Source organism: Mugil cephalus, chromosome 11 (assembly GCF_022458985.1).
Source record: "Mugil cephalus isolate CIBA_MC_2020 chromosome 11, CIBA_Mcephalus_1.1, whole genome shotgun sequence".
Lineage (NCBI taxonomy): Eukaryota > Metazoa > Chordata > Actinopteri > Mugiliformes > Mugilidae > Mugil > Mugil cephalus.
The window spans coordinates 12,256,706-12,273,040 of NC_061780.1; the positions used below are offsets into that span (position 1 = coordinate 12,256,706).

A 16,335-nucleotide genomic window follows, 5' to 3' on the forward strand; every position below is an offset into this window, starting at 1 on the left:
ATATCCACAATAGTTATATGATAAAATTTCAGAAAACTCAGTGTTTTTAGATTAGATTTTATTTTGTTTGACACTGGAACCCAGAACAAAAACTGTAAGTGAATATAATTGTTTTTACTTTGTTTTATTCTTTTAATCATAATCGTATGCAAAGCAGTCGCTAGTGTATTTGGAGACAAGACATAGGAGCAGAAAATATTTTTATTTTTTCCTGTTGTTTATTAAACTTTCTACTTCTCATATATAACTTAGGGTCATGTGTGAGGCAGTAAGTGCTACGAGTCTACACAGTGATATGAAGCAAATCTGGGCAGTGATTCTTCTTTCTCCATCAGCTCAGAACCAAAGAGATCAGTGGTGCCACCAGCAACAAGAGGCCAGCACTTGTACTAGCAGTTGTACTAGTAGCTGGAGTAGTAGTAGTTGTACTAGTAGTTGGAGTAGTAGTTGGAGTAGTAGTTGTAGTAGTAGTTGGAGTAGTAGTTGTAATAGTAGTTGTACTAGTAGTTGGAGTACTTGTACTGCTGCCGCTGTTGCAGTAGTCGCTCTGACAGCAGTTCACTTCTGCAGCAGTGGTTTCTGTCATCAATGCAGTTTGCATGTAGTGGCATGCTGCCTCAGAGGCGCAGGCCTTCAAAGTCACCATCTGGCCAGGCATATAGTCTGAGAGAAAGAAAATTGTGTCAGTGGGTGAGATTTTATCACTCGAATCAATAAACATTTCTCTGTAGAGTATCTGCATCAAAGTGCATTCAAAGGCCTCAAAGTTTTATCACTGGAATCACAAAACTCTTCTTATTCTACATATATAGGATGAATATTAATACAGAAGTCATGTTACCTGTTGCTGAGATGCAGCGGTCCTCATTCCCCAGGCAGTTTAGAGCTGCGTTGCACCCTTGTTCATCACAAGTGGTGCACTTTATGCCACTTGGAACAGGTGGGGTGATCTCTGTGACATAAAATATATATTATTTAAAACAAATCATAATAATTTCATCAACGAACTAAGCGTGATATACAATATATATACAAAGGTAAATATTTATATAATTGATATTTCTTTCCTACCTGGGGGAGGTTGGGTGTTGCAGAGGTCAGTGTTACAACATTTACTGGCAATTACGTCTCTGTAGAATCCATAGTTGAGTGAGAGCTCTCCACACTCCTCAGGCAAAACACATGATCTTCTAGTGCTATTCCAAACTGAACCATCTGCAATGAAACAGTAGTCATTGTAAACTGGGCCAGTGTCAAGAAAAAATAAGAAGAAGTACAGAACACCATACTTATATAAAACACGTATCTTTGTACAGCACACAAATACTTCTCTGAAGGGCATTGTGCTGTGTACGTGCAGTTTCCATCCGGTCCTGGTGTGCACTGATAACATCTCAGGGTACTGGCTGATGAAACAAAAATGGTGACATAAAGAAGAGTTAAATGTACTTCCCTTGTTTTCAAAGCTGAACACATCTGTTATAAAAATATAAGTAATACGTAAAAAGTGAGTTATATATACATTTTATATATAGATGCAAATAAGAAGAGGCTGAATCATCTGTGCACAAGATACAGAGATTTAAGAAGGTCAGCAGTAAATACTCAAGGAAAATTACAGTATTTATTTTATTAAACATCAAAAACTTAAAAAGCAAACAAATAAACAAAACTTACCTTCAGGGAGAAGCACAATTCCAAGGACCAGAATGAGGAGATACATGTTGTGATGGTGAGGTACAAGTGAGTTTTAGTTTGATCTCTTAAAGGTATTGTGGATTGGGATGGATATCTCACAGGGCTGGCGTATTTAGACACCTCCAGAGGTATTGGACCAATAGTAGACAAACTCCCATATGGACTCCAGGAGAAGTGGGTGTCATCTGGGTCGTGGTACAAAGAAGAGAACAATGGCTGCTTCCCTCCCTTTAGTTACTTCTGTAACTTTGTGTGCCATGAGGCAAAGAAACGAAACGACCCCAGCTTTATCCGTCAAAGCAGCGGCGTAAACCTCACAAAACCAGAAAGGTCACCTGTAAAGAGCTTTAACACCAACAAGCCTGTCACAGTTCACAAAACAGATGTTTCTACAATCAACAACGACCCTAACAAGAACTGCCCACTCCATGACAAACCACATCCACTTAAAAAATGCAGGACATTCAGAAACAAGTCCATCGATGACAGGAAGGCCTTTCTAAAACAGAAAGGAATATGCTTCAAGTGTTGTTCTTCAACTTCCCATGTTGCCAAAGACTGCAAATCTTCTGTGAAGTGCTTGAGTGTGAAAGCACTTATCATGATGCAGCCATGCACCCTGGCCACAACCTCAACCTATCAAGGCTCCTCCACCGCTACAGGTAAACGGCGAGGAGGGAGAAGATGGTTCTAATGTAACTGATGTTAGAACTAGCTGCACAGAGGTTTGTGGCTCAGGTCAGTGGGGTCGTTCTTGCTCTAAGATCTGCCTAACAATGGTCTACCCCAAAGACTCTAAGCACAAAGCCATTAAAGCTTATGTAATCTTGGATGATCAGAGCAACCGCTCTTTAGCCAGACCAGAGTTCTTTGAGCTGTTTGATGTGGAGGATAAACCACTCTTGCACCATCTCAGAACATGCTCCGGCATCATGGAAACATATGGCAGGAAGGCGGAAGGATTCCAGATAGAATCATTGGATGGCAAAGCTCTCATCTCTCTTCCCGCACTTCTCGAGTGTCCTGAAATCCCGAACAATCGAACTGAAATCCCAACACCAAGTGCAGTTTTGCACCAGCCTCATCTCCATCACATAGCCAAACACATTCCCGATCTGGACCCAGAAGCGGAGATACTCCTGCTACTTGGAAGAGATGTGCTCAGAGCACACAAGGTCAGGCAGCAAGTTAACGGGCCACATAACGCTCCCTTTGCACAACGTCTCGATCTAGGCTGGGTGGTGATAGGAGAAGTGTGCCTAGGTAACGTGCATAAATCAACAGTTGACACATTCAAAACTCATGTGCTGGATAATGGTCGCCATTCCATTTTTCAGCCTTGTCATGCAGAAGTAGCGCCACCTTTAAAGGAGGATGAGGAGTGCTGGTTTCTTCCATCATTTGGGGTGTACCACCCGCAAAAGCCCAACCAAATCAGGGTAGTTTTCGATTCCAGCGCTCAGTACTCTGGTGTCTCCCTCAATGATGTGCTTCTGACAGGTCCCGATCTCAACAGTTCTCTCCTGGGCGTCCTTCTGCGCTTCCGGAAGGAGAGAGTAGCTATCCTTGCTGACATCCAGCAAATGTTCCACTGTTATTTGGTCCATGAAAATCACCGCAACTTCCTTCGTTTCTTGTGGCACGAAGATAATGACCTCAGTAAGGCGGTTGTCGACTACCGCATGAGGGTTCATGTTTTTGGCAATTCGCCGTCTCCTGCTGTAGCCATTTATGGTCTGCGAAGAGCCATTGCTGAAGGTGCTCAGGAGTATGGGGCCGACACAGTGAAGTTTGTGGAAAGACACTTTTACGTGGACGACGGCCTGGTGTCTCTGTCATCTGAAGGAGAAGCAATCGACCTTCTCCGTCGGACTCAAGCTTCACTTGCTGAATCAAACCTTCGGTTGCACAAGTTCGTGTCAAACAGTCCAGCAGTCACTAAAGCTTTCCTACCTGAAGATTGTGTTCCAGTCATCAAGGATCTGGATTTGAGTGAGGAAAAGACACCCACACAACGCAGCTTGGGCTTGCTATGGGAGATCAGAACAGATACATTCACATTCTCTGCATCAACCGTTATCAAACCTTTCACCCGACGTGGAGTTCTGTCTACTGTCAACAGTGTTTTTGATCCCATGGGTTTGTTGGCACCCGTCACGATCCAGGGAAGAGCTCTTCTCAGGGAGCTTACTTCGGAACTGACTGACTGGGACACACCTCTCCCAGCAGAGGTGAAGAAATGGGGAACATGGAGAGATTCTCTTCAAGTCCTAAAGGAGCTTCATGTGCCACGCACGTACACACCAACCTCGCCCATCAAAGCTGTCCACACAGAGTTGTGTGTATTCTCGGATGCCTCAACCATGGCCATCGGAGCCATCGCTTACCTGAGAGCCATTCAGGAGGATGGTAAAGTGGAAGTAGGACTTGTTATGGGCAAAGCCAAACTAGCACCTCAATCCGAACCCACAATCCCAAGGCTCGAACTCTGTGCTGCTGTCCTTGCAGTAGAAATGGCAGACCTCATCCGAGAAGAGCTAGATGTGAAATTGGATGCTATCAGGTTCCACACGGACAGCAAGGTGGTCCTCGGGTACATTAATAATGTGTCAAAACGCTTCTACACCTATGTCCACAACAGAGTTCAACGTATCCGACAATCTTCCAAACCAGAACAATGGCATTATGTACGCACGGAAGAAAACCCTGCAGATCATGCGTCCAGATCCTTACCTGCATCCTGTCTTGCACAGAGTTCCTGGTTCACTGGACCTTCATTCCTGTATCAACCATCTGCAGAAACAACACAAACAAGTGAGACGTTTGATCTCATCGAACCAGAGAAAGACTCAGAGATTCGACCACAGGTACGCACCTACACTACTCACCTGGAGGAATCTGTGCTCAACTCCGACCGCTTTCAGCGCTTTTCCACCTTCATCTCTCTACTGCGAGCAGTGGCGTTCCTTATCCATATGGCAAGATCCCACAAACATTCCAACCAAAACAACAGGTGCTCAGGATGGCACATATGTCACTTACCTCGTACTGTGGATGAAATGGCTCAAGTGAAAGATGTAATTCTGGAAGCAGCACAAAGGTCAGCCTTTGCAACTGTCAGCAATCCAAGCAAACAAAGTGGTGGCCACAAACAGCCCTTTGCATAAGCTCAGTCCAACCTTAGAGGGTAATCTCATCTGTGTTGGAGGCAGACTGAAACACTCTCAGCTTACATCTGAAGAAAAGAACCCAGTAATCCTAGCCAAGGACAGTCACATTTCCTTACTGCTTGTACGACATCACCATGAGCAGGTGAAGCATCAGGGCCGACATCTCACAGAAGGCGCAGTAAGGGCAGCTGGGCTGTGGATTTTGGGTGGTAAGCGATTGATCAATTCTTTCCTCCACAAATGCATAATCTGCCGGAAGCTGCGTGGGAGACTGGAAGAACAACGTATGGCTGACCTACCGCCAGAACGTCTCAAGGTCTGCCCTCCTTTCACGTATGTTGGACTTGACGTCTTCGGACCTTGGTCCATTGTAACCAGACGCACCAGAGGAGGACAAGCGGAGAGCAAACGGTGGGCCATAATGTTCAGTTGTTTGAGTTCAAGAGCTGTCCACATCGAACTGATTGAGTCTATGGATGCGTCCAGCTGCATTAACGCTCTCAGGCGTTTCTTCGCACTCAGAGGCCCTGCAAGACAACTCCAGTCTGATTGCGGGACTAACTTCATTGGAGCCAGCAAGGAGTTGGAGATGGACAATACTGTGCAGAGGTACCTCAGCAAACAAGGATGTAGCTGGAACTTCAGACCTCCACATGCTTCCCACATGGGAGGCTCGTGGGAACGGCTGATCGGTGTTGCCAGGAGAATCCTTGATTCAATGCTCTTGCAGCAAAAAAGTCGCCTAACCCATGAGGTGCTGTCAACGCTAATGGCAGAAATCACAGCTATCATCAATGCACGTCCACTCCTACCTGTGTCTACAGACCCACAACAACCTTTCATTCTTTCACCAGCCATGCTCCTCACACAGAAATCAGGAGTTCCACCTCCTCCTGGGGATTTCACAGACAAGGACCTCTACACAAAACAATGGAGGCAAGTTCAAGCTCTCGCAAACCAGTTTTGGAACCGTTGGAGCAGAGAATACTTACCATCCTTACAACAAAGACAAAAATGGACAGTGCCACGCAAAAACCTTCAAGTAGGGGACCTGGTTCTCCTCAGGGACAAACAGACTGTCCGCAACTGTTGGCCCATGGCCATAGTCACAGCAACATTTCCTGGGAAGGATGGATATGTAAGAAAGGTTGAGATAAAAACGACCGACCAAGGCGATGCCAAAACCTTCCTCAGGCCAGTTGCAGAAGTGGTTCTTCTGCTGTCTAAAGACTGATACAAGGACTGTTGTTTTAGACTCCTTCAAGTTCATAGTGGCCTCACATAGGCCAGACGGGGAGTGTGATGCCTCTAAGGCATTTATGTCAATAATCTTTATTGTTTGCTTTAAAAGTATAAATTTATATATGTTTCAGTTATAAATATAGTAAAAACGTTAAAATAGTTTGAGAAGCTTTTATTTTGAAGGCAGACATGCTAGCAACATCACTTCCTTGTTTACGTTCTCTTCCTGGTTGCAGGAGAGGGAAAATTGACATGCTGTTCAGGCTCTGAGGCCTATCCATATCCCTATATCTTCCACTTGGAAACATTGTTCAGGCAACGCCGTAAGTGCATATATTTCATGATAAAAATGTTAAGAAGCATAAATAGTGGTAATTGTTAAAAACTTACACTTCATTTGTAATTTAGAAACATCATTTTGTACATGTTAAAGGAGCATTCTTCTTACGATAATTTATGTTGCTCGAGGTACATACAGCGATGTAAATTAATATTTTGAGTTGTTTCATGAGGCAATATTCACGTATATATAGATAATTTTCTATTTTTTGTATTTATTTTAAATACAGTTTTCACCACTTGTCAAATGAAGCGAGAGAGTAAAAAGTCAACTCTACCCGGACTCCTGTGTTCATTGGCAAAGGTTTAGCTTGGTGTTTAACCAGAGTTGCTACACTCTGCAACAGAACACTACAGGTATAAATAGTTCTCATGAGTAGGGGCTGGCTTCACCCTTCAAACCACACCTCCATTATTTACTGATAGTGACAACACCTGTCAATGAACAATGAACGTGTTATGAAAACTGAATCAATTCTCATTTAAAAGTTGTTAAAAATCTCCACTGCTAAATTAGAAAATCAAGTACTACATCTCATGGTTACACTCTTGTTGAGGCTCTTTGTCAAAATCTAGGTATAAAAGCTGAATTATTTTACTTTACAATGAGAACCAATTTCTTGATCAGTGTATAAAATTCACAAAATAGTCACAAACAGTCATTATTCACCATTTCTTTTTAAAAAGAAAGCACTTAAGTTTAAAATAAATTGCTGTTAATTCATGCCACATAACTTTATTCCACTGAAATAAATAGCTGCACTCTTTCAGCTCTAGCATGATGGTTAGATTTAACAACCTCTAAGTGGTTTGTGTTTAATGAACACATGGTTGTCTGTCACGCCTCAGTTTTATTAACTCAGGTGTCCAGTTTAAGCCAGTTCAAGAAACAAAGACATTGTGGTCTTTCAGTGGAAATGAAAGATTAAAGTCCACACATTCATCTTAATCATTTATTGTTGTGTCACGTGAACAGATTACGACATCACACATAAAAAAAAAACTTCCACATGAGTTTTATTATATAAATGAAGTTATTTTCATTGATATTTTAAAGAAAATAAAATGAACTTTCAGAAGGATCCATTTGTATCTCAGAAAACATGTTCATCATCAGTACAGCAAAACAGCAACAATTAAATTAAAAATGAAAATATTGTGTAATACATCTTGTTCAGACATGTGCTGGTAAATGTGTGCTCTCTCTCTCTCTCTTCTTCTCTCTCTTAACCACTATAGACTTGACATGGTTCTTTAGCCAAATATGTACCTTAACTATATGTACATTAAGAATGCTCATTTGAAATTAAATAGAAAAAAACAAATGTTTTGAAAACTTTAAATCTAATTTCAAAAGTTCAAGAAATCAGTCTTGGTTTCTGATGTATAACTCGGGCACATTCAAGAAAAACTCAAACATCCAAAATAGCTTTGTGGTATTTTACTGGTACGTGGTAGGCAGCACCACGGACAGAGAGACAACACATTACATAACACTTCCTCTTATAAACTTTTGGACAGGTAATACACACTTACAGTCCTCCTGCTATCTGAGGATACTACATAAAGGGTGAAGCTTTATTTTGAAATTCAGAAGATGTAGACTATATTTATAAAGTTGTTTCAGGAGTAACTTTACAACATCCACTTTTCAGAAATGTGATCATGTACGTCTTGCCATATAGGTCAGCATAGCACATGACAAAGTGTTTGATTAGTTCTTGTGCATATTGGAGATAGGTATTTCCTGTCATCTGACTCCAGCATTATAGACATGGCTACTGTCAAGTACAAGAAATGTTTGTGTCGTTCAGGAGACAGCACGGTTCGTAATACCACAGGTTCTGTGTACAACTAAAACTGCTGTCGTGGCCTTCTACCTGTCCATTTCAAACCCCGCGGTTGCTGTGAAAATTCACTTGACATCTTTGCTCTCAGTGCAATCAGTTTCTGAGAAATTGCATCCTTTTGCCTCACGGATAAGTGACACAAGACATGCATTTTTGAGACACAAGTCAAGAAAATCAACAGGTGTCTAACTGCTGCCAAGCAGACCATATGCATATAATCTAAGACAAATGAGCTAACACAAGGAATCAATGCAGCAAAGTACTTGGGATCAGTAATCTTTGTAAGATAAAGTGATATATGACATTTTATACCGACCATTGTCATGTTAGGGTCTGGTACAGTTCATTTTACATATATGTTGTTAGCATAGGATGTAAGAGAGATACTGTGCAGACGTCAGGGCTGGACTGGGACCAAAAAATGGCCCCTGGCATTCTTGATCCCTGGCGACCCACCATGGTGATTTACATGATATGTGTAAGCACACGCCATAACAGAGGATGTATGTGGACACTGTGAAGTTTCAAAAATGAAAATAAAGTGCAGTAGCCTACATGGAAGAGAGTAACCAGATTAAAAACACAAATTGATACGCTCTTTCACTACTCACAGAGACCTTCTCAATGGGGGAGGTGGCCACAGTGCCACAATTCGCATCTTGAAGTGAAAGTGGTTGTCAAAGAAACACTGCTAGAGGTGTCTTTTCATGTTGAAGTGTTTACATAAATAAGACAATCAGGTTTACAGTAAGAAAGAGAGAGAGAGAGAGAGATGCAGAGACAGGCAGACAAAGGAAAGAAAGAGAGCAGGGATCAGTTAATCTTTAGTTGAACAAAGAGATAATAGCTTATTTTAACTTACATATGCTGAGACAAAATGCTGCATGGACCTTGGTGCTGAGGGAGACAGAAAGCAGAGGTGAGGTCAGACATGCTAGATTGATCTGATACTGTCTCTTCTAGAAGCTGCTAGTATTATGCATGTTTTAAGTGTGACTGAAAACGAGTCCTGTAATAATTTCTTAGCCCACGTGTGTGGGATCAGCTGTATTAACAGCAGAGACATCAGAGGAGTCCCTGATTAATGAACTGGTCTCAGCTGTGGCCCTGGACTGCGGCTCAGAGGTTGCTGTGGCAACTCACAGTGGTTGTCAAGGACGACAGAAGCGCGCGGAGCCGGGACACAGAAAAGAGCTAGATTTCCCCCTTTTTTCTGGTCTCACATTTGGGCTTACTATGACAAAACGGTTGCTCCTATCAGAAAAACAAGCAGACCATGGGCGTCCTAAGACATTCCTGAAGACTTTGATATGTTTTTCGTCCTTGTAGAGTACTGTATTTTCCGGACTATAAGCCGTTACTTTTTTCCCACGCTTTGAACCATGCGGCTCATGCAAAGATGCAGCTTTTCTGTGGATTTTTATTTATTTATTTTTTTCCAATAAATCCTTCACAAAAACTGGCTGCATGCGAAAAGCATCATTTTCAGCCAGCTTTACCCCGGGATGACATAGACACAGAAAAGGTATGTGACGATGCTCTTCTGAGGATGTTCAACTCCGACACTGAAGAAGATGACTTCAGTGGTTTCAGTGCGCAGGAGGAGGATGAATAAACCAATCAATTACTTTTCTGTTTTGTTTGATCAGCACTTTTACTTTTATGTTACAGGCACCGTTCGGAAACTGATCAGTTCAGTTATGTTCAGTTAAACTAATCAGTTCAGTAGATATCAGCGGCTTATATATGTACATTTCCTTTTTTTTTTTTTTAAACTTTGTGGGTGCAGCTTATATTGATGTGCGCTCTATAGTCGGGAAAATACGGTAAATATTTTGAACACACTCACGAGTGAAAGACAAAGGTCCTTCTCCTTTTCTCAGAAAATCTTTGCATTGGAGTGAATGGAGAGCGTGTAAATTGTAGTGTGTAAATTGTGGACGACTGTGGAAAGAGAAAATTTTCAGGCGATTTCACATATGTTCCCTCATTCTAAGTACCAACATTGCCCACTGTAAAACGAGTTTTTTCGAAAAAGATCATGGTCATTGAACAGTGATTGATCAACAACTATAAGACCTATGAAAACGGGGAAATAATACACCAATACACAAGGCTCGTGTCTACATTTTAAAGTTTAAATGAAGTCTGTAGGTAAAAGTATGCCTGAGCAGTAGACCTTTGAAAAGCTGTCTTGTTAGGGTTCTTTTTTTTGTCCGCCCCATTGATTTTCAGTGGGAACTTTTTGGCGACTTATGTCGCGAAAAATTCATATTCCGTAGAGAAAAGTAATAGCACACCGATTAACGGACGAAATGAAGGAGGAAGATGAAAAATAATAAGACGAAACACGCAGGATAACAATAGGTCCTTGAGGCTGTAGACTGGAGCCTCGTTGCCCCGTAGCCCTAATAAGAAGAAGAAACACGCGCCACAGAAATATAACAAACTGGAAAGGAGTCCTGAAAGATGCAGAGGTTTGTGTTTAATCTAGTTTAATGGCATGTATGACTGAACATATCTAATGCTAGCCAGCGTTTTAAGGATTGTTAGCCAGTGAAAGCATTATTATATGAAATGTATGCGAATTGTAATTATGTTTTAATGTTGCGTTGAGCTCTTGTGATTTTTGTGAAATAAATGATTTGAAGGATTTTCCTTCTGCTTTTAATGCTGTATATACTGGCACCCTGTTACACCACCTCTCTGACCTTCAGGCCCACCACACACTGATTTTCCAATCCAAACCAATCCAAGTTTATTTATAAAGCACTTTAAAACAACCACAAGGTACCAAAGATAAATACAAGATAAATTAAAAGACATAAAACATCAGTAAAAAACAGAAATATAATAAGATAAGACAAAACAATGAAATGAGAATCAAATCAAATCAATGTCTTACAGGGTATCAAAGGTCAAGGAAAAGATTTTAAGAAGAGCTTTAATAACAGACAAGGAAGATTCCTGTCTAAAGCAGATCATTCCACATTTTAGGGCCTGTCACAGTGAAAGCATGGTCCCCTCTGAGCTTGCCCTTAGTTTTTGGCACATTCAGGAGCAGCTGATCAGCTGACCTGAGAGAGCAGGTGGGTGAATGTGGGCAAGACCATTGAGAGATTTAAAAGAAAATAAAAGAATTTTAAAATGAATCCTAAAATGTATGGGCAACCAGTGGAGTGAGGCTAAAATGGGGGAAATGTGATCATGTTTGCTTGTGCCAGTTAAAAGACGTGCAGCGGCGTTCTGTACCATCTGGAGACGGTTGATTGATGGATTACTGTCTTAAAATGTTGCCTTGACAGACTTGGCTTCATTTTGTCCGTCTGCCTCAGTTGGAAAAAGCTTGATTTCACCACTGTCTTGATCTGATTGTTAATCCTGAGATCAGAGTCCACCGTAACTCCCAAGGTAGTGATGTTCGGTTTAATATATTGAGACAAGGAACCCAGATCTTTGGTGCTGCCACCAAAAACAATCACTTCTGTCTTATGTTAAAATATAAAAAAAGTCAGAGCCATCCAGGCCTTTATGTTATCAAGACATCCAAGTAACGGACTGACAGAGAATGCTTCATTCTTTTTAAGAGGCATATAGATCTGAGGGTCATCTGCATAACAATGAAATGAAATACCATGCTTCCTAAGTATAGAACCAAGCTGGATCAGGTACAAAGAGAAGAGAAGAGGGCCTAGGACTGAGCCCTGCGGGACACCACATGACAGAGGAGCAGAGGAGGATACAGAGTCACCAAGTCACACACAGAAAGTGTGATCAGCCAAGTACGACCTGAACCACTCCAGTGCTATGCCACTGATGCCCACCCACTGCTGTAAAAGTGAGATTAAGATGTTATGGTCTACAATGTCAAATGCAGCAGTTAGGTCTAAAAGCACAAGAACAACACATTAACCAGAAACACAAGTTAAAAGTGAAATCATTAAAAACTCTTAAACACATTGGTTCTGAGCTGTGCAATGTTTTAAATTCAGATTGGAAGACCTCAAGAATATTGTGCTCCTCCAGAAAGGACACTGAGTGAAGGTAAACTGAGTCTTCGAGGATTTTTGAAAAGAAAGGCAGTTTGGCCTAGAGCAAGCAACTTTGTCAATAAAAAAGTGAAGTGGATTTGGAACTTTTTAAGGACAGGCCACAACAGGTGCTTTTAAATGGTTTTAAATCTAGTATATTGACTTTAAACACAGGGCTCCCCCAGAGCTGTGTTCTGTCTCCAGTCCTCTCCTCTGTTTATACTAACAACATCTCTTGTAGCAGAGAATGAATGACACTGCTGAAATACACAGATGACATATCTCTGGTGACGGACATCCATGCTCCACCTGCTGAGGAAACTCATAACTTTCAATGTCAGCAGCAATATTTTAACACTGGTGTACGGGTCAATCATTCAATCAATTCTCACCTTCAATGTTTCATCCTGGTACAACTCTCTCACTATCAAACATAAAAACTAAATTCTCACACATTATTAATCAGGCCAGAAAAATAACTGGTTCACTCCAAACCCCCCTATCTGAACTGTACAGCAACTCAGTGATGATGAAAGCCACTCTGATCACTGAAGACCCCTCACACCCACTCCACCACACCTTCATGTTACTGCCATCAGGCGCTATAAAGTACTGCTGACTGGCAAGAAATCTTTTCTTCTCTCTGGTATAACCACTCTGAACAATATAAAATAGGCCCTGCAGTCTGTTGCTGTTTTTGTATGTGTGTCTTTTATTAAGTGTTTCAATTATGTATGTTTTTTATGTAAAGTGTATGTGTCTTTCTATGTGGAAATGCCAATAAATGGGGCTGAGTGGTATCAAAAATGAATCCCAAAACCCACTTTCTCAGTCCTGTTGTTCTTCTCTAAAATCCCTCTGAACATCATTCACTTATTGTTCAGCCTCCACACTCCAGAGGAGAGAACTTCTACATTTATTAAGTTATTGACCTTCATCTCAGTTATCTTAACTTTATACTGTCCAATAAAATCATTGAGCTTATCAGGAAGTTGAGCACAGAGGATGTAGCATGCTTTGATGTTTTTCTCCTCCCTGTTTAAGAGTCTCAACCATGAGTTGGTGAGGCTGTATGTAGCCTGAAACAGAAAAGTTAGAAATAAAGTCTTCTCTGCATGTCTTTGGGAAATAATAGCAAAACGAGTCATATGGACAATATGATCTTAGTATAGTAAAGTAATGTTTGTGTATCAGTGTAGCAGAGGGTTACATAGACTGCTTCAGTGTTAGTGATTGTATCTGTGTTCAATGAGCAATTACACTAATTAAAAAACATACACATTAACTACACACTACTGTGAGACGCTAGTGGAGACCTCTGAATCTTGTCATCTTCACCCACATTTCCCTTCTCCTCTTCTTTGTTGTTGTTTTTGCAGGTTTCACTCTGCAGCCTGTATCTGGGATGGAGAAACGTGAGTCTGAAAGTGGAGACTGTCATTTGTATCACTAAAGGAAGGACAAGAGAATCTGGACTTAAAGGACAGTTTCTGTTGTTTTAAAGTCGCCACATTAATAAAATGTTGAAATCAAGTAGAACAGTGTTTAAAGACAGAAATTTTATATTGAATATTATTTTTGAACATTTATTTCTAATATTTTAATCGCTGCAGTTTTGCTGTAGTGATGATCAACATGTTTTTTGTTGAGTTATTTTTTATATATATATATTTTTTATTATATATATATAACTGACTTTTTAAGCATTGCTTATATTTTTGAAGACAAGGGCAGTACATTTAACTCTTCTCTCTTATGTCACCATTTGTGTTTTATCAGCCAGCACCCTGAAATACTATCAGTGCACACCAGGACGGACTGGAACGTGCATTTACACAACAACACCCGCCCCCTTGCAATTTGATTGGCCATCCCGTGTGCCCCCCAATGGTCATTGACTCGTGGTAATGTCAATCATTGTGCAAAGCGCTTTACCGCCGCTGCATGTTAAAACGGAAGCGAAGCTGAAACCTTGTGTGACTAGACTGTGTTATGAACTCATGAAGGCTTTTATTTTGGAAAAAAAAGACAAAGGAAGTGGCTCCGCGGCTTCCCCCCTTCGCTGATAAACTCATGTAACTTCACCAGTCACGGACTTTTTGCGACATGATGCTTCGAGGTGCACCGAGTTAAAGTAAGAACATAAACTACAGGTTCCTGAAGACTGACACAACAATGTTTTACCAACTTCTGTTCAATTTGGGCCTGATTTGGAAAAGTGTTCTTAAACAACACTGCAGGTGTGTTTTACTTTAGTTTGCTCTCCATCTCGATAAATCTAATCTCTCCACTATTTCAGTAACGTTAGCATCCGTCGTGGGTTTTGCGACATGAATTAACAGTCAACAACAGAGTATCATGTCATTGTTGCTACTGTGGTGTTGGTACAGTACAAATGACATGTTGCTTTTTATTGTGTTTGTGGACACGTTTTCAATGTCTACAGTGTGACACGAAGGCAGGGAGAGATTTTCTTCACAAAGAAGAAAATTAGCAGGGAGAGTGCAGGTGACCAGCAGGAATGTGACAGTCAGGGTGACTCACAATATTGAAGTCAGAATATTGTTTAAAATGGTCCAGAATGAAGTAGAAATATAGTTTCTAGTCAGATAATATTAAGGTTTTAAACGTTAAGTAACTTTTTATCTTTTCTGAGTGAAAACGCTGCAGAATATATCTACATTACACTTAAGATTTCCTACATTTTTATCAGTAAAAGAGTGTTTTACCTCCATATTTTAACCCTCCCACGTCATTTTAGGACAAATAATCATCTATTGACTTTATTAAAGTATGAATATTGTTTAATAATTGTACCAAATAATGTGGAAATACAGCTTCTAGACAAATAACATGTAACAGCTCGATTTTAAGTGTATTTCTATCCTTACCGAGTGAAAATCCTGCAGAATAACCTTTGTACCGTTTCATGTCCGCATCAGGGGCCTCGTGTACAAAGGGTGCGTGCACCAAAAAAAGTTTGGCCTAAGGTCTTCCTCACCGCAGAACAGGGAAATGTCTGTGGACATTTGCGGTGCCTCACACAGACTTCATCGGCTGCGTACGCGGGTGTTTACAGCTGTTGATCCTTTGGCGACACTTAGAGGTGATGCTGGGAAACCGTCATCACACTGTATTGGCAGCCTTCTCACGCTTCATACCCACCTTGATATCGGTCCGTTTCTTTTTCAATTCAGCGTGTGTGCGGTTTTCTGAGTCTGACACCACATCATGGATCAGGTAATCATCTAAACCATATGTGTCATTTTATGTGCAATGTGTATGTGTAAATTCACACGTTCCACACGTTGAACATTGCGGCCAATACTATGGTTTGGCTAATGCATTTTTTTTTTTTTTTGGTCATGTGACCACTGGGTGTCAGTAACCAACAGATCATCCAGACCTTCAAAGTGGATCTGACAAACCAGACACAAAATCAACACCTGAAAGTTGAAAAGCACATGATCAAATTTCAGAAAAGTGGATGTTGTAAAGTTTCTCCTGAAACAACTTTACAAATATAGTCTACATCTTCTGAATTTCACCCTTTATGTAGTATCCTCAGATAGAGGGAGGACTATAAGTGTGTGTTACCTGTCCAAAAGTTTATAAGAGGAAGTGTTATGTAATGTGTTGTCTCTCTGCCCGTGGTGCTGCCTACCACGTACCAGTAAAATACCACAAAGCTATTTTGGATGTTTATGAGTTTGTCTTGAATGTACCGCGTTATACATTAGAAACCTAAATTTACTTCTTGAACTTTTAAAATTAGATTTAAAGTTTTCAAAACATTTATGTGTTTTTTTCTATTTAATTTCAAATGAGCATTATTTATGCACATATAGTTAAAGTACATATTTGGCCAAAGAACCATGTCAAGTCTATAGTGGTTAAGAGACAGAATGAGAAAGAGAGCTTGCATTTACCAGTAGAGTTCATTCACACCCATTCAACACTTAACTTTATTCTGTGCAATAAAATCATTGAGCTTATCAGGAAGTT

General features: G+C 40.8%; 2 protein-coding genes across 3 annotated transcripts; one reads left to right on the forward strand and one right to left on the reverse strand.

Moving 5' to 3' along the window:
• Positions 1-183: 183 nt before the first annotated feature.
• Positions 184-2,187, reverse strand: LOC125016636 (urokinase plasminogen activator surface receptor-like). Of its 2 annotated transcripts, XM_047599245.1 has the most exons (5): positions 1,678-2,187; positions 1,290-1,406; positions 1,072-1,215; positions 842-952; positions 184-663 (listed from the first exon to the last, which is right to left on the reverse strand). In XM_047599245.1, exons 1-5 carry the CDS (start codon positions 1,721-1,723, stop codon positions 332-334), a joined length of 750 nt encoding a protein of 249 aa, XP_047455201.1. In that variant the 5' UTR covers positions 1,724-2,187; the 3' UTR covers positions 184-331. The 2 variants fall into 2 exon arrangements, with proteins under 2 accessions (XP_047455201.1, XP_047455200.1); XM_047599244.1 differs by lacking the exon at positions 1,678-2,187 and having other exon boundaries at positions 1,072-1,401.
• A 2,202-nt stretch (positions 2,188-4,389) lies between these two features.
• On the forward strand, positions 4,390-6,805 carry LOC125016570. Its single transcript, XM_047599124.1, has 2 exons — positions 4,390-6,433; positions 6,680-6,805. Exon 1 carries the CDS (start codon positions 5,155-5,157, stop codon positions 6,100-6,102), a length of 948 nt encoding a protein of 315 aa, XP_047455080.1. The 5' UTR covers positions 4,390-5,154; the 3' UTR covers positions 6,103-6,433; positions 6,680-6,805.
• The last annotated feature ends 9,530 nt before the right edge of the window (positions 6,806-16,335 follow it).

What these genes read in the sequence shown, in the direction of transcription:
- LOC125016636 (XM_047599244.1), bottom strand. Translation starts at nt 1,393, where the DNA reads ATGTTATCAGTGCACACCAGGACCGGATGGAAACTGCACGTACACAGC. An exon ending in CAACACCCAACCTCCCCCAG is followed by an intron (nt 953 to 1,071) that starts GTAGGAAAGAAA and finishes TTTATGTCACAG; the next exon opens with AGATCACCCCACCTGTTCCA. An exon ending in CCGCTGCATCTCAGCAACAG is followed by an intron (nt 664 to 841) that starts GTAACATGACTT and finishes TCTTTCTCTCAG; the next exon opens with ACTATATGCCTGGCCAGATG.
- LOC125016570 (XM_047599124.1), top strand. Translation starts at nt 5,155, where the DNA reads ATGGCTGACCTACCGCCAGAACGTCTCAAGGTCTGCCCTCCTTTCACG.